Genomic DNA, 23,378 nt, shown 5'->3' on the forward strand with positions numbered 1-23,378 from the left:
TTGTAGACAGAGGAGGATCCCTCAGTCTTCCTCTCCAAGACTTGTGTGAGTGCCACTCTCTTGATGCTGTCTGCTTGTACCTGTCTTCTTCCCCACAGCTCAACACCATCCACCACTGCAGGTCTGAGCATGGCATCTTGCCCAAAGTCAAGGTGTTCACTAAATTAACTGCTGAGAAAGAGCGGGTACTGGTGTTAGGGGAACCGTACTTCTCCTTGACCCTGGAGTGAGCCCTGGAGGGGACTGTGCTCCTGTCCCAGCTACCCTTCGTGCCTTCCCTGCCTGGGCTCAGGCCCCAGGGCACCTGTCCTTAGGGTGTTCCCCCTCTGCTTCTCCCTGACCTGGGTCGCCCTGGACAAGAGGACTCCAGAATGTTGGGGGCACACATGAGGAGCCACGTGTGGCCTAGGTCAAGTCACTCTCTCTAATTCAGCCCTCTCAGCTGAGGTTTTGTCTTCACCTGTGTGGTTCCTTTATCTTATTTCTGAACTGTTTTACCAGTCAGTGGGGAGGAGGTCAGCAGGGATGTATTTCATGATCATCCTCAAACCTCCATCAGAATATGTACAGAGACCCTCTGTCAATGTATATTTAGGGCCTCTCCAACCTCCTCCCCTAATGTGGGCCACGTGTTTAGGTCTAGCTAGACCCTTGGTGGGCTTCCCTAGTGGCTCAGCTGGTAAAGAATCCGCCTGCAATGCCAGAGACCTGAGTTGGATCCCTGGGTTGGGAAGATAGTCTATGGGGTCCCAAAGAGTTGGACACGACTGAGTGAGTGACTTTCACTTTCCTTGGTGTCTTCCTCAGACATGAGGCTAAACTGGACCAGAATTTGGCTTCTTCAAAAACACCCATTTCTTTTTTTTTTCTTTTTCCGTGCAATTCTTTTTTTTTTTTTTTTTTTTTTTTTGAGTTGGAGGCTAATTACTTTACAATATTGTAGTAGTTTTTGCCATACATTGACATGAATCAGCCATGGATTTACATGTGTTCCCCATCCGGATCCCCGCTCCCACCTCCCTCCCCATCCCATCCCTCTGGGTCTTCCCAGTGCACCAGCCCTGAGCACTTGTCTCATGCATCCAACCTGGGTTGGCGATCTGTTTCACACTTGATAATATACATGTTTGGATGCTATTCTCTCAGATCATCCCCCCCTCGCCTTCTCCCATAGAGTCAAAAAGTCTGTTCTATACATCTGTGTCTCTTTTTCTGTCTAAAAACACCCATTTCTTACGGCTCTAGGTTCAGGGGCTAACTTTTCCATGTTGGAGATGAGGTACATTGTCTCTTTTCGGTACACTGTCTCAGGGAATTCTCTTCACACCCTGTTCTTGCCGCTGGGAGCGGTGCACCGACTAGCCAAAGGAAAAGGCCGCCTGAATTCAGGCAGTCTGAACTCCGTCCTCTTCCTGCTCTGTATCCCCTTTTATCTAATTGACCTGGAAAAAAAAAAAAGTTCAAAAGCATAATTACCAGTGTTCATACAGTAACAGATCTTTACTGAAAAACAAACTTGTGGGAAAAGAAATGTAAAACTCAGAGGAAAGTGTTCAAGTTAAGAAAATAGTCCGTGTTTGCCTCACCCTATTCCGGGGACGAACGGCTTCTGTAATTCCAGCTCACCCCCGGCGGTCTCACCCCCGCTCATACTCACGAGTCATGCCTCGCCTTGAAAAGACACCCGCAGCGGCTGCTATCTTGAGGTAGACAATTGGAGAAGGTGGATTTTCTATCTGATAATGCACTTTCATGCACCTCCGTTTCCCTTTGCGCGGCCCTCACTAATGGACAACTAGAGTTTTGGATGAGATGGTTGGATGGCATCCCCGACTCGATGGACATGAGTTTGAGTAAACTCCGGGAGTTGGTGATGGACTGGGAGGCTTGGCGTGCTGCGTTCCATGGGGTCGCAAAGAGTCGGACACGACTGCGCGACTGAACTGAATTGAACTGAGGGATTCTCGGTGCGGCGGTCCTCACTAATGGACAACTAGGACTTCTCGGTGAGGCGGTCCTCACGCCCGGTTCCCAGCTCCCGGCGGCCCTCGGCTCTCGGGACGCCGCCGCCCTCCCCTTTAAGGCCAGCCCCGCCCCCACGCCCCCACAGCCCCGGCCCCACCCCCTCGGCCCTCCCCTTTAAGGCCCGGCCCCGGACGCAGACGCGGCTGTGACGCGGCCGCCGGCCCCCGGGCTGGGTACTCTGTTGCGCGGCCGCTTCCCCCCGGCCGGGCCCCGCGCGCCGTCCCCCGCGTCCCGCCGAGCGCCCGGCCCCCGGGGGGAGGGCGGCAGGCAGGCAGGCAGGCAGCAGGGCCGGCGGGCGCCAGCGGCGCGCAGCGGGGACCCACGGAGCCGCGCGACCCGCCGAGCCTGGAGCCGGGCCGGGGCGGGGAAGCCGGCTCCCGCCCGGAGCAAACTTCGCGGCCGGGCGGGGGGCGGCGGGGCCCGCGTCCGGAGCCGGAGGCGGGGCCGGCCGCCGCGCCCGCGCCCGCGGGCACCATGCTGTCCGGCGCGGGCGCCGCGCCCCCGCCCGCCGCTGCCGCCGCCGCGGCCGCCGCGCCGTGCTGTCCGCCGCCCGCGCCGTGCCCCGGCCCGCCGCCCGCGCTGTGCCCCGGCCCGCCGCCGCCCCCCGCCCCGGCGCAGCCGCCGCCGCCGCAGTTCCCCCAGTTCCACGTCAGGTCGAGCCTGCAGATCAAGAAGAACGCCATCATCGACGACTACAAGGTCACCACGCAGGTCCTGGGGCTGGGCATCAACGGCAAAGTTCTGCAGATCTTCAGCAAGAGGACGCAGGAGAAATTCGCCCTGAAAGTAGGTGGCGCGGGGCGGGTGGGGGGCTCCCAGGGCGGCGCTGGCGCGCTCCCCGGACCCGCGTCCGGGCGGCCGAGCAGTGGCCGCGGCCGGGCCGCCCTCCCCGCCCCGCTCGCCCCGCGTGTGCCCCGCGGGCGGCGGGGGCTGCGGGCGCCGCGGGAGGGTTTCCGGTCACCTGCAGGGACTCCCGGGGACTTGTGAGGACTCGGGCGTTTGGAGTTTGAGCGCCCTTCGTCCAAGTCGCCCCGGTTGGCTTCTGGGACCACTTGGGCTCGTCTCCCCGTCTCAGGAAGCGGTTTTCGGGGGGCTTGTGGTTCCCGGTCCTCTCCTCCCGCCTCTCTCTTCTTTCCGCGGGCACAAAAGGCCCATTACTCATTGAGCTGGTTGGTGGGTTGGTTTGGAGAAGTCGGATCTCAAGAGGTTTATTTAGCCTCGCTCCTTATTTGGGAGCCGGAATGTGTGATTTCACTTCCCTGGGCCTTGTGAGAGCGGCTGTGCCGCCTCGGGGCGCGCGCCGGCCGGGGAGGTGCAAGGCTGGAGATTCCGGGCGCGGGGGCAGGGATTGTTTTGATCGGGAGCTGGCCCCCTCCTACCTTCAGTGCCCGCGAAGCTCCAGATGGGAGGCCAGCAGGCTCCAGCTCGGTGTCTGCTGTTTCCATAGTTCCATTGATCATTGTAAACAGGATCTGGAAAACCACGGCGTGGATCTGAGCTGATTCCACAAATCGGAGATGGCCACTTGAGTCTTGGACTTGAACGATTGGTGGACAGTAGGAGGGAGCGTTTTCCTGGAGCTGGGAAAAGCCAACCTCTTTTTATTGTGTTTTTTTTTTTTTTTTTTAAGGAGCCTGGTGTGGGGAGAAGAGGGATTTCAGTGGGAATATCTACTTCGAAGTTAAAAATAATGAACTTGGAGGTCTGATGAGTCCCTAGTGCAGTGTGAGCAAGTGTCTAGGGTCACTGAAAAGGTTTTCCCCTAAGAGGGGTTTCAGATCAAACCGTATCTCTAAAGGTGACACATAATGCCTGTTTCCCTTGAGGTGTCTTTAATGATTGGAGGAGGAGAAAAATACTTCCTGTGTTATATTTTCTCTTCCTCCTCAACCCCTATGGCTAGCTGTGTTTCAGCTATTCATGCACAACTCAGATATGTGTCATGGGTGGGGCTGTTGGAATATATAATTAGATATAATAAAACTCTGGTACTTGAGGTTGTAGAAGGCAAGCATGTTTGATTTACAGATTTTAAGGTCTCTAAAACTGATTTCTTGCAGCTTTCATTCTTCCTTTCCCAGGAGAACTTCAGCTAGCCTCAACACTGTCAGATTTCTTTGGTTTTTTACTACAAGCTATTGCTTTGGACTTTTGGAGAAGGAATGCATCAGTATCCTGAATCCTTTAATATTTGTGCCTTAGACTGTTCTTCCCATACTCAAAACTGGGGAAGGGAGGGGAGAGTGGTGGTTTGACCGTTGCTCTGACCTTGGAGAGTGGAGTTGAGTGAACACTGGTGGACCACAGTTAACCTGTACCATTGATGAAGTGACAGATGTTCTTTCCAGGAGAGTTTTCTGTCCCCTCTGAGACGCCATCTGCCTTCACCCACCAGCAGTTTGGGGACACTGGCTGCTCATTTTCTTGGATAGTTGGAATATGGTATAAAGACTCAGAACAAAAGCTCTCAACTTCTTTTCCTTACTCTATTTGATAGACACACAAAACTACCCCCTAAAATGCTTTTGGGTGGCAATTCAGATTTCTCTTGTAATTAATAGGAGAGAGATTTGGAATTTTTTCCCCTTTAAATAATTTTGAAAGGGAAGATCCGGCAGTATTTTAAGTAACACTCCTAGTTTGCCCTTCTCAGGTTAGAAGCAGGTGACGATTGAAGTCAGAGTGTGTTTTGACAGGCAGCCTGCTCCCAGATCTCACAAGTTGACTCAACTGTTAAATTGTAGATTTCCCACACATCTTTGTGTAAAAACTTAATAATAGAGGAAGAAAGAAGGGATGAGGCATTCAGAGACTGACAGCGGTATCAACAGTGCCTCCACGTCCAATGCTGGGTAAGACGTAATTACAGCTGTGGGGGACGCCTGCCTCAAACAGCTGTTCCAGAGACACGCCAAAGAGATTTCCAGATCTTGAATCTTGACTAACCTAACCGTAGGTGCTGAGTAGTGAAATGATTTTCAAAACCAGGAGTGTTTTGATTATGAAGCAAGGGAGGAAGATGTGGGGATTGCCTCATCGGAAAGGTGCCTGAAGAGAAAGGGAGGAGGCCTCTGCTCCCTGTAGAGCGTGAGGCCATCCCTGGGGTTTAGGGCAGAGAGCTGCAGGGCCTCTGACGGGGTTCTAGTCACTGCTATCTCACAGCCCTGCGACTTGATGAGAGGTGGCAGCTGCCGTGGTGGCCTGCTCCTCTCTCTGTGGTCTGGTGACCCCTTAGTCCTATTAAATGTAATCAGTGCTTTTAAAAATAGCCTCAACCCACCCTGCTGTTTCTCTCCATCCACCTGAGAGATGCAGCATTTAAATGCTTCTTGGTTGGTGTGATGACCGTGGCTCATGGTCTCTCCTGGCTGCTTTTGCTAAGGCCTGAGTCACACTGATACTTCACTCAGAGTTGGAAGGACAGTAGAGGTCATCTCATCTATCTCTCTCATTTTGCAGATGAGAAAGCCAAGGCCCAGAGCAAAGGCTTTCTTGAGGTGAGACAGCCATGCCCTTGGCTGAATCAGGATCAGAACCCGGGATGTCTGACCTCTTCCCACTTGATAACTGCAGTGACATCAGCGGGCTTGGTCCTAGGACTGGCTGCTGCTCCAGAGCCCCTCAAGCCCCAGGAACTACTCCCACTGCAGGCCCCTCCTTGACTGTTGGGTCAGGAGTTGCTGGGTGGGGTTATAAACCAACTCAGCAGCTCAGTAAGTTTTAAATCTGGAGTAACAAATTTTTTTTTTTTTAAACCACCCCCTCTTTTTGGAAGTGTTTGCTAGAAATCTTATTTACTATTATTATTTTTGTGTGTGCAAGAACATGAGAGTTCTGTTCACTATTTCTTTGGTAGGGACACCTAGTCTCAACCCACTCGTGCATTAATTGATCCTGTTCCCTGCTGCTTCCTGCTTCATTGTGTCATGGTGACTCCTAGGTATTAGCTGAACAAATTTAATTAAAGCTAGCACCCGTTGTCCCCCTCTGCTGTGTGACTGATTTGGCGAAGCATGTTATTGCTTTACAGAGTGTAGAATGTTGTCGTCACTTATCGCTGTTTGTCTTTCCATTGTGTGAATTAGAGGAAGCAAAGTCCTGTTCCTTCTCCTTCCCTTTCTCCAATCCTCCCTCCCCAGGTGACTCGTGTCGCTGCCATGAGGCTTCCTTGGTGTCTGCTGATACCAAGGGCCGCTGATCAGAACCTCTCAGGGTTGGTCTGGACACTGTTAGAGAGAAAGCAGGGCTGCCTCATCCCCGCACGGCAGGCAGCATCCTCTGCTGTGTGCCTGTCAAGGAGCAAGCGAGTTAGTGTAGCTGAGTGAGGGGCAGTGTTCCAGATGGGGGTTTGCTGGATGCAATCACAAGGTGATGCAAGGTTCACTGACCGGCCAGCCTCTTTTATCTCCACTGTCATTACAGGTAGTTAACAGTTCTCTGAGCATTCTACCATATGCTTTGTGTTGTATGGAGGATTGCAAGTGACCTTAAAGTTTGGAGGTCCAGAAACTTTTTTGGAGAAAGTGAAATTATGCAATTAACAAATGTAATCTTAAGGCTGTACTGTCCACTATGGTAGCCAGTGCCCATGCAGAGCTGTTTAAATTAAAATTAGTTAAAATTGATGAATTAAATTAAGCTAAGTTAAATTTAAAAGCCAGCTGCTAGCCACATGTCAAGTGTCAGCAGCTAGATGTGGTTAATGGCTACTGCAGTGAACAGTGGAGAGGAACGTCTTTGAACTGGTAAAATATTCTACCGGGCTTTGCTGGTCTGGGCTAAGCTGTGTGATTGGAACTAGAGGAATTTGGGAGAGGGCATCGGTGAGTACTGAAGGCGCCGAGGACAGTGTGTTGCCTGGCCCCTGAGGGGTGCACGCAGCTACCTGCGGGAGGAGATGGTGGTCGTGCTGGTGAGGAGCACGCGGGGCTGGGGGCTCAGTGTGGCGCCTAAGGGATCTTTGTGTTAAAAGCGGATGTTAAAGTGTTTGAGGAGCATGAGGTAAACTAACAGGATGTTATAAAGAAAAGTTGCAAATTTCTGAGGTTGGGGCCTGTGGTTTTTTGGGGGGAAGGTCTGGCTTCTGGGTTCAGAGACCCTGCGCCTTTGGGCTCTGCCTGTTGCAGCAGGGCTCTTGATGCCCACTGTCGCAGGGTCAGAGCTGGGCCAGCACGTGGTTTTTTTCACTTAAGAGTTCTGGGCTCTGACAGAGCTTGAAAATGATCTCCAGCTAAGATGTGGGGTCAGCGGCTGACAGAACTGGGGAGAAGGGCAGCCTTAGGACCAAATATTGATGGGTGTCTGGGAAATAACGGGGCTCCCCCCACCTTTTTAAAAAAATCAATTTAATGTCGGATGGACTAGAATACAACCAGATTCTTTTTTCAGTTTGTATCATGGTTGTGGCTTTTATTTATTTATTTTTATGATCTTGTTTACTTTTTATTTTCGACTGATTCTCTCTTGCTGAGCACGGGCTCTCCTCCGTTGTTGGGTGGGGGGCTGCGCTCTGGTTGACCTGCGCGGACTCTCATCGTGGCCTCTCTTGCTGAGCACGGGCTCTAAGGCACAGACTCAGCAACTGCGGCCCCGGCTTAGTTGCTCCACGGCATGTGGCGTCTTCCCAGACCAGGGAGCAAACCTGTGTCTCCTGCATTAACAGGTGGATTCTTTACCACTGAGCCTCCAAGGAAGCCCTTAGGGGCTCCTTTTTAGGGGATGAGGGTATTGGTGTTCCTGATTAAGGTGTTTGGTTGCTTGGAATCTGAGTTGGGCCATCATCAGTTGATGATTTTATTGGGAGAGGCCTGGAGGAGCCAAGCTCCAGGACTTCTGGAGGCGGACTAAATCCCTGGAGTTGAATGAAATCCCTGGATGTCCTGGGGCTGGGGGAGGTCCCCCTCCCCACCCACAGAGCCCGGGGATATGTGGATTCTGTGCCCAGAGGAAGGTCAGGGCGTCAGCCTCTGCGTCTGAGTTCTTTCATGATTCCCAAGTGGCCCTTCTGTGCCCTGGTGCAGGACGCGCCTGGTGGTTTGGTGTCTGCGGCACAGGATTTGTACTTCACTGCCTGCTCCTCCTCTGCTTCAGGCCTTCTCCAGTCTCCTGTGGAGGCTCTTCTTTCCCCTCTGCCCTGTGCTGCACCTTTCTCAGAGCTGCCGTGACCTGGGCAGAGCTGCTCTTCGTGTCTGAAGAGGCGTCAGCTACTCTTGGTCATGATGAAAGGCTCAGGGACCCACCTTGAAGGGACCCACAATTTGTAGCTTAGAGTACACAACACTCCCTATTCCTCTTTCTTGACCACCTCACCGAGGAAGAGGCTGGGCCGTTCTGGAAAGGTTCAACCACACATCCAAGATCTTACCTGGTGTCAGCATCAGAGCCATGTCTTGGGACCCAGTTCCCCGGGACCTTCTCTGGGTCTGGGTTCCTGTGTTGTTTGGTTGCTGGAGGGAATGTGGGGACTGTGGACCTCGCAGTGCCAACCTCAGTCTCCATTAACCAGTCACTGGGCCCTTTCTTCATCAGGCGGCTTCGAAATGGGGACTCTGGTAAGGAGATAAGGTCATGCCGCTGAGTATCTTGATGTGTACCAGATATGAAACCAAAATTAGATTTTGTATCTTTTCTAGTCTTTCGGGAAATAACTGATACTTTGTGTTTTAAGATATGTATGGATACAAATACCTAGGGATGACCCCATTACCATGGGTTATGTGCTAGATTAGAAAGAAAAGAGAAAGAAAGATGGATTTAGTGTTGGTGCGCTGCTAACTAGTTGCGTGATGTTGAATAGGTTAGTTAAGCTTCCCAGGCCTCAGGGTACATGTCGGAGGGTCAGGCTACCGGTGACTCCTGGGCACAGCAGTGCGGGGTAGGCGGGCCGTGCTGGAGGCAAGAGGCAGGAGAGCTGGCGGCCGTGCTCCACGTCTGACCATCAGCAGTACCATCCAGCGTGGATGCCCTTTTGACAGGCTCCCTGTTGGGTTCCAGGGCGGGCCCGTCCAGTTAATTAATAACCATCACGGACCGGCTGTTCCTTCTCTCGTGTGGAGACTTGGTCTGTGTTCCAGTCAGAGCCTCAGCGGAGAGGATGGGCTTTGTAACTCCGTGGGCTGTGAATCCTCTCCTTCCTTGGAAATCGGAAGAACCAGTGCTGTGTGGCTCTGGGTAGAGCTGGGAACTCTCCCTCTGAACCTCCTTCCCGTCCGACGCTGTGGGGCCTGACGCGGCCGCTGAAGTCGGCCGTGCCTGCAGTTGGCAGGCTCTGCCATGGTGTGTGTCTGCGTCCATCCAGATGGGCACCTTCTAGTTCACCTGAAGGGGTGGTGTGGGTTTGGGGCTGTTCCGAGGTGAGAACTGGGAACTGATTCCCAGAGCTGATGGGAAGTTAGGGTACATACCAGGTACGCCTGGGTACCCCTTCTTACCCGTGGGAATGTGAGGGGCTGAGGAGGCAACTGGAGAGGGAGATGCCTGGTGATACGAGTTTTCTCTTCGCTTCTTCAGGCCCGCTCAGGGCTACTGCAGTGGTTTCAGCCCTGAACTTTGGACCAGGGTCCTCAGTGCCAGGCCAGGCGATTCGGCTGAAGGAAGGGAAGACTCAGCGCCAAGGGGGCTACGGTTGTGCTCATTCTCTGGCAGTGTAGAGTTCTCGAGGGTCTCTCTTCTCTGACCTGGTAAACACCTTTGTGTGCTATCTGGCAAGGAGGAGAGGCTGGGACGTGGCCCCAAGGTCACCCTTTATCGGAAGCAATGTTCCCTTCTAGGACCAGCCAGGCTGTGTGTGTGTTCTGCCCGGAACCTGAGCTGTCCAGAAGGGTCATATGAAAGGGCACCTACCTCTTGAGGGATGTTCACAGGGCCCTCCGTGGTCAGTGGCCTTCCAGCACTCTTGCTGGGAGGTGACGAGCAGTGAGCAAAGGCAGAAGCGGGAACATCTCTGGGTGGCTTATCTCTGGGGTGGTTCTTTCGAACGTGAAACAAAAGCAAAATCTCTCTAGTCCCAGGTACGGGGACCTGGGAGGGGACCTCTTGATGCACCCCCACCAGCTCCTACCCCCTCATGTTCCTGGGGGGCTTCTCCCCGCTTCCCCCAACATCCCCCCCACCACCAGGCAGGTCTCATCGAGTTGACCGCTTTGCTGCCATTTTGATTCTTCATGTTGTCGTGAGGCTCCCAGCCCGCACTGGATGTTTGTCACCTGGCATCCCGCCTGGGGCCCAGAACTGTCACTCAGCCCCTCTTGTCTCAGCCGCTAAAAATAAACCTGCCCTGCTGCCGTCTCCCATCACAGCTCGGCCCGCCGCTGGTGCAGGTCCTCCTGCCGCACTGCCGAGCTGTTTCTCACACTCACTGGTACCCCCTCCCCATTTGCTCTCTTCCAGCCCAAGCTTGGTGGGTGGCACAGGCTGGCCGTCTTTTCCGAGTGAGCTGCGGATGCTGGTCTCCAGGTGTTGAGATATGTGTCCGGAGGTTCTGTGGGGCCAGGGGGAGGGTTCGTCAGCCGGGGCAGGGGCTGAGGTGCCGTGTGCCGGCCTCCAGCTCCGCCTTCCTCCAGCCCTGTCTCAGGGGGCTTCCCTGGGTGGGGGTGTGCAGAGACCAGGGCAGCTGCCAGGCCCTCACCCCAGCCGCCCTGGCACTGAGCAGCTACCTGCCCCTGCAGGGCTTGGCAGCCCGGGGCTTCGGGTTACCGCATCCACAGTGTGACCTCATCCCCTTGGCTTCCAAGAACAGCCTCTGTCTTGAGTCAGGCACACCCCCCCGGCCGCCCCCTGGGCCACCTGCAGGGTGTCACCGAGAGCTGGGTCTCTCTTCCCTCCTGACTGGGGGTCAGGGGTCTTGGTGATCTGTGTCACTTGAGGCCCATCGAGGCCCCCTCTTCTGCTGCCCGTGGGTCCTGGTACCCCAGGTGGTCCTGGTACCCCGGTGTCATAGAACCGCGTGAGGACATGGGCTCAGGTAGCTGACGTTCCTGGTTACAGGATAGATACTGGGCAGAGTGTTCTCTTTAGCTGGCTTCGACATTTTCTTCTTTTTCCGAATTTCTGGAGGGTGTCGGTACCGACCGCATCGGACAGGGGGCTTCTGTGTCTGTTTTCTGGTGTGGGGGCTTATTTGGGAGAAGGGGTGCCTTGGGGGACCCTCCGCCTGCAGCTGGAGTCCGATCCCGAGCCTGTCTCCGTGACCGCCTGCTCCTGGCTGTCCTCTGGGGCCAGGTTTGCTCCATAGGGAGGGATTTCTCTGCCAAGGCCCACTGGCCTCTGGAGGGGAGGAGCTGGGTGTAGATTGCTAAGGGTTTATTTTTAACTCTGACAGGAGTCCCTGTCCTTGGGGGAGCCGTGCCCTCCCTCTCCTCCCCCGATCCTGGGCCTCCGGGCCTGGCTTCTGTAATTCTTAGGGGAATGGCTTCTGTAATTCTTAGAGAAAGATGAGGAAGAATTTTAAAGGCAGGCTTCCAGGAGCCTTAGGTGAGGGAGGTCTTTCCGAGGGAAGAATCTGTAGATTACTTGTCCTGTCTGATTTCTGCAGAGTTCAAAGGGTGGAGGGTGAGGCAGGGAGGAAGATGGGGAGTCCAGGGCACTTAAAGCCACATGTATGGAACTCAGAGCATCTGAGGAATGCAGGTGGACAGGGGAAGAGCTCGTGTGCCCTGGAGCTCGCTGCAGTCTGGCCGTGAGTCTGTATCTTTTCTGTGCTTCGCTCTTCACAGACACCCGGCTCTGAGGAAGGGCATCACCTCTCAGGCTTACAGAAGCATCGTTTTGTTCCTCCGATTGGCTGCCGCTCCCCAGCACCGTATCCCTCCTGCTGGACCCCAGCGGGGCCCTCAGGACTCCCGCCTCTGTGTGCGCCCCCGTGGTCCTCGGCCACTGGTGCTCTCAGGGAGGAGGAGGGACCACGAGCGCCCTTCGCCTGTGCTCAGCTCTGCTGCTGTCACGGGCACGTTTGGTTTCCTTGCTTTAGATGCTTAAAAGGAAAATAAAAATGAGTTTGAGGTGTAGTTAGAGGGCTGGCCGTGGAGTGAAGTCTTGGCCCCTCGGTTCCTTGGTGTGCGTGGGGATTAGTTTGCCTGAAGCACAGATCTGATCATGTCGATTCCCGGCTTAAACGGTGGATTCGTTTTGACTGCAGAGCTCAGGAGGTTTCCACATCCTTCTCAGATCTGACCTCAGTTTGTTTTTTTCTGAATGTATGCTGTGCTTCAGCCTGAGGGACGTATGTCTCCTGTTTGCTCACGGGACCCTGCTTTCCAGCCCCTGCTCCTTTACCCAGGGTCTGTCTCCCGCTGGTCCTGGCTGTCCTGGCCCCCGCCTCGCCCCAGCCCTTGTCTGGGTCTGCCTCTTCCGCCCTGTGCACGCGCTGCTCCTTCCTTTCTGACCCCTCTCAGGCCAGAAGCAGGTCTTCCCGTTCCTCCCCGGCACACTTGCCAAGATGCTCTTACCTTTTATTTCCAGTTTTAAGTGTAATTCTCCATGTGCAAAGTGCAGATGTTGGATTGTAAGTTCTTTGAAGATCTACATCTCCATTATTTTCGTATTCTCTTATTTCTACATAGTGACTGTACACCATCATTAAAAAAGTCTCAGAGTGTTTTGGCCTTGTACATTATGCCCAGCTGCCTCACGGAGATGTGATTACTGAGGAATAGCAGATGCTGCCTCTGCAGCTGTAACGTGCTAGCGGTGGTCCTCAGGGTTGCAGGGGGTGACTGGGTGAGGGACAGGGTTGGCCTGGACTCTGAGAATGAGTTGGGGCTCTAGTGAGGGTCTCCCTAAGGGTCTCTCCCCGCTCTCCCTCCTGTCTGCTAACAGGCCATTCAGGACAGCCTTCTGGGACGCCTTCCCCTCACCCACTGGGGTCTGCTGACTCAAGCTGGAGCCTGGTGTTTCTGCTAACGGAGTTCTCTTTCTTGTAAGGGCCCTGACCACAGTTTCCCATTGATGCCTCTCCTCCTTGTTTCAGAGCTCCTCCGTTTCCTGTTGCGCTGTGGAGATGACCCTCCTGCCCTTTGGAGACCTTTAGCTGAGGGAGGGACAGGTGTGGAGCTTGCCAGCTCCCCCACAGTTCCTGGCGTTTTCAAGTCAGCCCCGGACGCACAGAGACACCTGGATGCAGTCCGAGGTGATCTGCTGTCTCCTGGCCTCGCCCTGTGTGTTGCAAGGGGACCAGCACTGGGCACCATGCTGCCGGGACTGGGGCTAGAGGTTTGAGCCTCAGGGAACCCCTGAGTTCCACCTGGCCTCTGCGGCACCCACCTGGCCGTGTGGGTCTCAGCAAGTTCCTAAGCCTGTTGGGGCCTCACTTAGCTTCTTCATCGTAAATCCAGGCGCTCCTGTACTGGGGGTCTCTCTTTGTCACTGCTGCTAACACCCCTCTGCTGGGAAAGAGGTGGTCAGCCCAGGCTCCAGGGATTGGGAGCCACCCTCTCTGCCCTCACGTTCTGTAGGCCAGTGTTCTTTCACCCCTCCCTGGGCTGTAGTAGTTTTACTCGTTCAACCGTTCTGCTTATGTTTGTAAATGTGAATTCTCTCTGTGCCTGCCTCCTGTCTTCCCTGCTGAGTGGCCATCAGGAGGCCCAGATGGCAGGACTAGCCTGGAGGGGCCACCACTCTGGGTCATCCTCTTGGGTTTAGACTCCTTTAATACCTCTGCTATGTGAGAAGAGAGGGGTGTAGAACAAGGAGGGTTGATTCTTTTTTAGCAACTTAGACTGGACCCCTTCCTTTCTAAGTGGAATTTGCCCCAGGGTACCTTCTAGCCCTCTGAGATCCAAAGCAACTCACTACTCAAGAAAATGAGCACTGCCAAGGATGACTTTTGCCATCCCGCTAAGGATAGATCAGAACAGAAGAATGAGTGATACATACAACAGTATTCTGTCTCCTTCAGATCACTGTCCAAAGCTTAGCAACACTGTGAAGGTTTTCCAGATTAATAGCAAGTCTTTATGGAGCAGATATTATGTATCAGGCATTGTATTAAGTGTTTCACTTACATTCTGGTTAATCCTTAATATTGCACAGTAGGAGTCCCTGTTTTACAGAAGAGGAAACATGTTCAGAACCATTCAGTCCCTAGCAGTTATTATTGAGCACTTACTAAGTGCTAAGTGTTATTTCAGGCTCTAGGGATACCTCAGTGTACCAAAAAGACCAAAGGGAAAAAAAGAGGCAAAATCCTGCTTGTGTGGAGCTTGCATTCTGGCATGGGGAGGCAGACAAAATACAGTGAGATAAATGACACAGCTTGTCAGATGGCAGTAAGGAGAAAATAAAGGAGGGGAGGAGACCCTGGAATGCTGGGAATGCGTGTGTGGTGTTGAAATTTCAAATAGGGGCTCAGAGAAGGCTTCACTGCAAAAGTGACATTTGAGTGAGTCCTAGAAATATTTGGGGGAGAGGAAGACAGAAGGAATACAAGTGTGGAGCCCTTAGGCTACTAATGCTGGGTGCGTCTGGCCTTCAGACCTGGCTCTGTAGAGTTTCCAGTACTGCCTTAGTAGTTCTCCCCTGACTTCACTGTGATTCAGTACTTAGTTGATTCAGCTCTGTTTCTTCATCAAATGTTTATGGAATGCTTACTGTGTGAAAACTGCTACAGTGATCAGACGGGAGCCCCGCCTTTGGGAACTTAGAGTCTAGAGGAGGAGCGGACGCCTACGTGTATAAAGGCATGGGGATAGCCTGACCCCGCACTCTGTACTGTGCACGTTCACAGGTATTCCCTCTCGATGCTTTCCAACAGAAGCAGTGCCTCCAGGTGGTGCGATTCCAGGTTTTACACAGAAGAGGTTCAGGGAGCTGGCTGGGGGGAGAGTGGTAGGATCCGAGCCTCAAAGGAAACAGAGTCGGGTGGGCTCCTCCAGGACGGGGGGGGGGGGGGCGATGGTCCTTTGTGCCTGGTGCGGACTTGCACCTGTGACCCTCCCAGGGACCAGTGCACACAGGCGGCGGGGCAGCAGGAGGGCGAGTGCGAGGCTGCAGGCGGGACTCCCCTGGGGCTCCCATCTTCCGCTGGCCGAGGTCTCCCGTGGGCTGTTTCTGTAACAGGAGGTGCTTGGGATCACGCTGGCCGGCCATCCATGGAGCTGGGAGGATGGGGTGATGAGAACGGGCCGCGGTCCTCTGGGCCCTCACAGGGCTCCTCCCTTCCCCGGAGGAGTCACGTCCTTCCTACAGGGGCCTCTAGGTGGACCGGGGTGCCGGGAGGCTCTCTGTGCCCTTGGTCTGGCCGCCTTGCCTCCTGCCTCTCGGGCGCTGGGTGAGCGGAAGTCCGGGCCCAGGATGGAACAGGCCGTTGGTGCGGATGGGAAAGTGAAGCAATGGTCTCGGTCGCTTCTTCCTGAGCATGTGCTGTGACAAAGGAAGTTGCAACATTTTTTTTTCCTTTCTTTCTTTCTTTTTATAGAACAAGAAGGGGAAAAAAAACAGTCTTCCAGTAAACTTCAGAAAAAGATCTAGCCTTTGCTGGATGGTTCTCCCTCCCCCACGGTGCTTTTTTAGTCTGTGGTCTTTCTCCCATCCTGCCTCCATCCCTGCTGGCCTCCCTCTTCTCTGAGGGCCCCTGTCCCTGAAGCAGGATAGGTACCTCTCCCAAGATGAGACAGTCAGCAACTTGGTCTGTGGGAGCCTTGAGGGAGCGTCATGTCCATTGTCCTCTCCACATGCTGGGAATTACTTAAATACAACAGGTGTTTGCAGACGCCCACCTGGCCTCTCTCACTGCAGCTGTGGTCTGTGTTCACTTAGTGCCCCAGAAGGTTGAGGTGATACCTGTTTCTTGGCTCAGATAACCACCCCCTTTGATAGAGTGTATGTCCAGTCAGATGCTGGGGAAAGAGGCCCAAACGTGGGAGCAAGAAGCAAGCTGAAAGACCGCATGTGTGAAGCTGGAGTCCTTGGTCAGGTTGAATCTGGCCTTTGTGCTGCGCCTAGGTGGGGCTTTCTAGGTGGGTCAGTTGTAAAGAATCTGCCTGCCAATGCCGAAGTTGCAGGTTCGACCTCTGGGTCGGGAAGATCCCCTGGAGAAGGTAATGGCAACCCTTTCCAGTGTTCTTGCCTGGGAAATCCTATGGACAGAGGAGCCTGGCGGACTACAACCATGGGGTCACAAGGAGTTGGACTCAACTTAGTGATTAAACAGCAGCAGCAGCTGTACTTGGGCAGGAATCCAGTTGTCTTTTTAGTATGCAGTTGATACATATTCCTGATGAAGACTATTGAGGTCTGGAAAAGTAGTGCAACTTTTTGGTGAGGTTTATTTCTTCTCCCTTGGATTTCTGTGGGGCTTCCCTGATAGCTCAGATGCGAAAGTATCTGCCTGCAATGCAGAAGACCCCAGTTCAGTTCCTGGGTCAGGAAGATCCTCTGGAGAACCGATAGGCTTCCCACTCCAGTATTCTTGGACTTTCCTTGTGGCTCAACTGGTAAAGAATCTGCCTGCAAAGTGGGAGACCTGGGCTCAATCCCTGGGTTGGGAAGATCCCCTGGAGAAGGGAAGGGCTCCAGTGTTCTGGCCTGGAGAATTCCACAGTCCACGGGGTCACGAAGAGGTGGACATGACTGAGTTGGACACGACTGAGCCACTGGACTGAACTGTACTGAGCATGTGTATAGATGCCCAATATCTACACTCCAGGTATACTATCCTGTATACCTGTGGTATACTGCAGATACACTACAGGGTATCTGTACTCTAGAACAGCCAAGAAGCTCCAATACAGATCAGATCAGAGACTTGAGCTTCGGACAGCTGAGGGACGTTCCAGGTCCTCCCTGAGCCCGGGGTCCGCTTGCTCTGGGGGAGCTGGGGGCTTGCAGGGCCGATAGGCCCCGCTGTCTTGGATGGGGTGATGGCTGCTAGTGTTAATTGCTCTCTTGGGCAGAGAAGGGCACAGCCCTGCAGGGTGAGGATTGTTGTTCAGACTTTTTGTTCTTTGTACCTGTTGTCTGCGGTGCAGCTTTCGCAGGGCTCCTCCTTTCCTGCCGTTTTCTCTGAATTTCATCTCCCCGTCACAGGTCGGTCTCTTCGGGCTGGAGCTGAGCTCCACGAGGTGGTGGTGAAAGGAGTGGTCAGAACTGACTTCTTTGTGTGGATCTCAGAGTGAATGCGTAAGCCCTGTTTCACAGCTCATTGTAGTGCTGGTGCAGTAGCCACATGTGACTGTTTAAATTTAAATACTTAAATAAAGTTAAAAATTAGTTTCTCCGTACCGCAGCAGCAGGCACATGTCAAGTGCTCCAAAGTCACACAGGGCTAGTGGCTGCCGTGTTGGGCAGTGCAGACAGAGGACGTTGCATCATTGCGGATGCTCTTGTACAGTGCCAGACTCTGAGGTCATTGTTCTGCACCCCGGCAAAGACTTAGCAGAGCTGGGAGGGAATTTGTGTAAGAACATGAGGAGAGGTTTTGGGGTCCAGGGGAGAGAGTACAGAGAAGGTGATCTTTAGAAAGGGAGCTGCTGTTTGTCTTGTTTAGGACTGCCTCCCCGCAAATGGTTGTCTAGCTCAGTGGCTCCCAACCAAGTCGACTGTCAAAGTCACCTGTGTGGGTAATATCTGAAAATACAGATTCCTGGGCCCCACTCTGTGTGTTTTACTGAGTCCAAGATTGTGGGGGGGTGTTCAGGAATGTGTGTTTTTGTCTATGATCAATACCTCTGTTTGGCATCCTGTTGAACCTCTTCTTAAATTCCTCCAGTGATGGGGAGCTTACCTCATTTGAAGAAAATCTTACTCTTAAAAACATTCTGGTTTTATGTTTTTTTAAAGTTTTATGAAAGTTTGGTGCCCTGAAGGTGCATTATCTCTTGGCGCTAGCGGCGTTTTCCAGAGCCGCATGGAACATGTCAGCCCATCCCCACCCGGCCTTCTGCAGACACTTGTGCACGGCTGTGTCTGCCACCCCCTCGGCATGGCGGGTTTCCGATCACCCAACCTGCCGAGGGCCCCCGAGAGATGCAGGCCGTGATGTCATTCCTAGGATCCTGCTGATTGTCAGGCCTTGCTGAGAGACCGTGGCGAGGTGCGCATCCCGGGGGACCCTGATGGTGGAGGGTCCCAAGGGCCATGGAGCTGGCCATCCCCCCTCTCCATCCTGCTCCATGTTTCTCGGCATGGTTCACACCTGCTTTTTGAGGCCACTGTTCTGTGTTCTTCAGAGGCTTTCAGGGACAGCCATCTAGCCAGGTAGGACCGCAATTACGTCTGTTTAGAGACCTCTAGTGTGACACTTAAACTCCTAAATATGGTGTTCAGGCAACCTTTCTTCCCCTGCTCCTACCCCCAACACACCTGTGTGAGCGTGTGTGCACACACACACACACACACACTCTCCCTCTCTCTCTCTCTCTCTCTCTCTCTCCCCTCCTCCCAGGACAGGACTCCATCCCACCCTGCAGCGTGTTTCTTCTGCTTCCTGGTCGTCTCTGCCTTTCTCTTCTTCACCCTTGCACTCCTGGTAGAAGTTTGTTTCTACTTGGAAGCTGAGATTTCACCTGCCCCCCACCCCCAGTTCTGACCCTGTGTTAGTGGTAGTTCACACCCGCTCCTGCTCTGGATTTGAGTGATGGTCACTCGCGTGTCCTGGCCTCTGAGTGCCTTAGGACAAGGTGCGTGTCATCTGCTCGGTGCCCCCCAGGGTAAGCGCCGTGCTCGGCACTTGGCTGAGCTGCGTCAGACCCTGGGGACGGCTGAGCCTCTCGCCTGTTTGTCCTCATTTGGATTCTGAAGAGACGGCCACTGGGGAGTTGGGGCCCCTTTTCTAATGCCCGAGTTTTTACCACTGGTGTCCTCACACCACATCAGCTTCGGTGAAGAAACTACTGCTTAACAGCTGATAATTAACAAGCTGAGCGGAGCCTTAAACTGGTATTTAAACAATAAAGTTGCTAAAATCAAGAATTAAAGTGTCAGCTTCAGAAGAGCTACATCCAAACACAAACCCGCCCAGTTAGAGAAGATAAGTGGAATAATGGAGCCAAGGAGTTCTCTGTAGCATTGAGCAGGAGTCCAGGGGCAGGAAGCCCGGCGGGGAGGTTGGGGGGCTGGCAGGAGCTGGGAAGGCGCTTTCCTGCCTCTCTTCTCGAGGAATGGGGGCCTGGGGCCGCTCGGGGAGATTGGGGGTGCTTCACGGGAGAGGACTGTCAGTGTGCCCTTCACCCCCACTGTCCAGAGGTTGAGCTAGTTTTGCTGGGTGGGCAAGAAGAGGAATTTGGGGAAATAGGGTAGGAATAAACTGAACTTTTTTCTAAGGTGATAAAACATGCACATTTGTATTTGGTTATGAATGGAGACTGTTCAGTGTTACCTCGTGGGATCTTACCTTATTTTTCCTTCTGATGTTTCCAGGGTTGGCAGGGGAGAGCTGACATAGGGCCTCACCCCATCTCAGGTCAGAACCAGAGTCCTCGGAGTTCCCCAACCTCTTCGTGTTGCCCAGAGAAGAACCACAATCTCCATCTCCGCCGAAGGTGTTCTCAGAAATGTGCACGGCGGGAATAGCCTGTGGCTTCAGAACAAGGGCAGAGGCCGTGAGAGGCAGAGGTTTCCTGGGTGCGGGGTGGGGGGCTAAGGGCACCGCCTGATGCTCCGCTGCGGAGGTCAGCGGGAGGCACCCCTCCAGGGTGCGCCTTACTGTGAGTGAAGCAGGAAGCCTGCACCAGGGTACCAGAGGGGCTCCTGAAGGGGCTTTTCTACAAAACTACCCCAACACACACAGCCTCTAATTTTCCCAGCCCAAGGAAGGGTCTGTCTGAAAAACGAGGTTTTTTTTTTAGTAGGGGGACTACTTCCAGATCGAAGAGACAACATGAAATACATAGTTTGAATATTAAAGTATTGAAGTTTCTGGGAGATGTTGACGGTTCCTGTCATTTCTGAGTGTCTTTCTCCCCCCTGATGGGAGGAAGGCTGGGTGAGAACCTTTCTGGTCCAGCCTGGTTAGCCCGCTGTCCCTTCCCGTTGTCTTCATTGGGATCGGTGGTGCCAGCGGCTGAGGTTCCCCCGACCACGTGCGATACGCGCGGTGGTGGCATCTCACTGACCACCGGTGTGTATTCAGTGCAGTCACCCAGTTACTTTTATGGCCAACTGCAAAACAGCGGAGGAAGGCTAGGGAGAGATTTGGTCCGGGAGTAAAACCAGCCGGTTCATCCGCAACTGAACTCTGGTCCTTGGTGGCATGAGCACAGGTGATTCGGAGCCAATGCTGGCTTGAGCGGATGCAGAGGTTCAGTCTTTTGAATGAAGTTTTAGTGGTCTTTGCGGAAGCTTCGTCACTGGTTGAAGCGAACTGTGAAGGTCCCACAGCACGCTCGTGGATCTCTTCATCTGCTCACTGGCAGCTTACTGAGAAGGAGGCACGTAGCAGAATGTTTCTCGTATTTCACGTAGTAGAAGCGCTGCACGAGGGGACCGAGCATGGAGCAGAGTCGCCCGTCTCCTCAGACACCAGCCATCTTGGGTTGTGGTGGTGGACGCAGTCCTGAGACGCCCGTCTCCCCAGACACCAGACAGCCTGGGTTGTGGTGGTGGACGCTGGTCCTGAGACGCCCGTTTTCTCAGCCACCAGACATCTTGGGTTGTGGTGGTGGACGCCAGCCCTGAGACGCCCATTTCCCCAGACACCAGACATCTTGGGTTGTGGTGGTGGACGCCAGCCCTGAGACGCCCGTTTCCCCAGACACCAGACAGCCTTGGATTGTGGTGGTGGATGCCAGGCCTGAGACACCTGTGATCAAGTGAAGCTGGAGACAGTCTTCAGCACACATTAATGTTCTAAAGGCGCTGAGAAGTCCTGTGGTAGAAGACTCTGTTCTGCTTTGTATAAGCTGGTGCTTCTGACGTATGTTGGGTCCCTTTTTCTTGATACCTGTCCCTTATTAACATCCTGCAGAATACTATTTGAGAAACGGCGGTGAGGTCTCCGTGCTCCGGGAGAAGTGTCCAGTGATTCAGAGAAAAATTCACCTGACTGTATGTTAACACACGTTTGAGAGGCTTAAGAAATTGTCTGTGTGCATGCCGGGGGTGTGGCAGAGAAGGGCCCCCTGGCAGGTGGCTTCCATTGACGTTGGCCTTTCTGCATTCCTGCTGGCTTTCTGCTTCTGGAGAAGGCTTTTGTCCTGTCTTGAACACAGTGAATAGCAGTTACATCTGTCATGCCTGGGAAGCGGCAGTGTGCAGCGTAGCGGGGTGGGGAGCAAGCAGTGGGCGGTCACCCCCGCTCGAGCCGCAGGCTACTGAGAGCTCCTCGCCCTTGGAGAAAGGGCCTGGTGATTCAGAGGCGGCTGCTTGCCAGGTCTGAAGTGCAGGGGTGCAAGAGTTAGCTCCCTTACCTCTGCATGGCCTCCTGGTCTGATGGAGTCTCTGCACCCTGAGGTGGCCGTGGGAGAGGCTCCCTTACCTCTGCGCACCCTCCTGGTCTGATGAGAGTCTCTGCACCTTGAGGGGACCGTGGGAGAGGCTCCCTTACCTCTGCGCGCCCTCCTGGTTTCATGGGGTCTCTGCACCTTGAGGGGGCTGTGGGAGAGGCACCCTTACCTCTGCGCGCCCTCCTGGTCTGATGGGGTCTCTGCACCTTGAGGGGGCCGTGGGAGAGGCAGATGGACTGTTTCCTCCCCTCCTCACGGCCAGGTTGGAAAGGCACTAGGCAACCTCTGTCACCTGGGGGAACTGAGATGTGAAGGCATTTTGGCTTTAAGTAAGGATTCAGAATTGGGAAGTGGACTTCCTAAAGTCTGTGGAATTTTAAAATTCAGGAGTCCCAGCTAGAGTTGTTGTCAGACCATTGGTGACTGGAGGCGGATGTGAAGGTCGGTCCCCTTGGCGGCGGCTCCTGAGGAAGGCCTCGGTGGCCCCGCCGGGCTCTTCTTGCAGAAGAGCCTCACTCCACACCAGAGCCTGCTGCGTGCCTCTGCGCTCTCCCGGGGCATCTTGCTAGGGGGCCATGGTTGTTTACGAGGAGGCTAGCGGCTGAGGGACAAAGGAAATGTTGGTGGGAGTTGGTGACGCTTCTGGCCAATGTAGGTAGACCTCTGTGTCACGAAGGCAGGCCCTGGACTTCCTCCCTGTTTGTGTATTTGTATTTTTGAGTCACGTCTCCTCTTTTGACCTTCCCAGAGGGAAGGGAGGTAGTCTGTCCTCAGGAGCTAGTGTGCCTGTCCCTTGTCTCCCAGCTTCCCAGGCGTCTCCCTGCCTTTCCTCGCTGCTCAGGTGGGGAGGGGCAGCCCAGCCCCCGGCCGTGTGAGTGGGGGAGGTGAAGGGCAGTTGCCCCCCCCCCCCCCCCCCCCCCCCGCCCCCGCAGCCCCAAGAAGCCAGGAGCATTCCGCCAGCCAGGGCTGTGTTCGCAGACTCCCAGGCTCCAGTGTCCCTAGAGAGACCAGTAACTCTGAGCCCCCAGGACTGGTGGCCCTTAGGAAGGAAGCCCTTGCCAGGAAGCTCTGAGCTTACTCGAGGTGGGCGTCCATCAGGGCCACAGAGAGCTGGGCAGCCAGGGAGAAGGGGTGACTCCTCCCTCCCCCTCTCGTCAGCTGGAATGCATCACCACTGCTGCTGGGAATGCTCTCAGGCCACTTGTAGGCAAATCGGTCATTATGGAAATTCTTTCTGACCCCGGGGTGGAGCTTTCCTTATTTAGAAGAACCTTCAGCTGTGCTCTTTCCGGGTCCTGGCACTGTAGGACAGAGCTGTTGACCCCCTCAAGGCTAGAAGGCAGGGCGGGGTCTGAGTCCCACCCTGTGGTCTCTTTCTCTGGTTCCCCTTCTGCCCGGTCGTCCCCTGTCCCGTCGCCCCCTCTCCTGTCACCCCCCGCCCCGTCGTCCCCTCTCCAGTCGCTCCCTCTCCCGTCGCCCCCTGCCCCGTCGCCCCCCACCCCGTCGTCCCCTCTCCCGTCGCCCCCTCTCCCGTCGTCCCCTCTCCAGTCGCTCCCTCTCCAGTCGCTCCCTCTCCCGTCGCCCCCCGCCCCGTCGTCCCCCGCCCTGTCGTCCCCTGCCCCGTCGTCCCTCCCGTCGTCCCTTCTCCCGTCGTCCCTCTCCCGTCGTCCCCTCTCCAGTCGCTCCCTCTCCCGTCGCCCCCCGCCCCGTCGTCCCCCGCCCCGTCGTCCCCTCCCGTCGTCCCCTCTCCCGTCGCCCCCTCTCCCGTCGTCCCCTCTCCCGTCGCCCCCTCTCCTGTCGTCCCCCGCCCCGTCGTCCCCAGCCCTGTCGTCCCCTCTCCCGTTGCCCCCTCTCCCGTCGTCCCCTGCCCCGTTGCCCACCCCCGCCCCATTGTCCCCTGTCCCATCGCTGCCTGATTCTGGCCTGGTGGAGTAGGCAGGGGTTGGGGGCAGCTGGCCCCATGCCCCCATGTCCTCT

The 23,378-nt window shown here is 54.8% G+C and overlaps 1 protein-coding gene across 1 annotated transcript in view; it reads left to right on the forward strand.

The window, feature by feature from the left end:
• The first annotated feature begins 2,182 nt into the window (after positions 1-2,182).
• The window catches only part of MAPKAPK2 (MAPK activated protein kinase 2), a 46,557-nt gene continuing 25,361 nt past the window's right edge, over positions 2,183-23,378 (forward strand). The window contains exon 1 of the mRNA XM_065938290.1: positions 2,183-2,811. Coding sequence (XP_065794362.1) covers positions 2,500-2,811 — 312 coding nt within the window. The 5' untranslated portion in view covers positions 2,183-2,499. The remainder of the gene's footprint in view (positions 2,812-23,378) is intronic.

This window comes from Muntiacus reevesi, chromosome 5, assembly GCF_963930625.1.
Source record: "Muntiacus reevesi chromosome 5, mMunRee1.1, whole genome shotgun sequence".
NCBI classification, from domain to species: domain Eukaryota; kingdom Metazoa; phylum Chordata; class Mammalia; order Artiodactyla; family Cervidae; genus Muntiacus; species Muntiacus reevesi.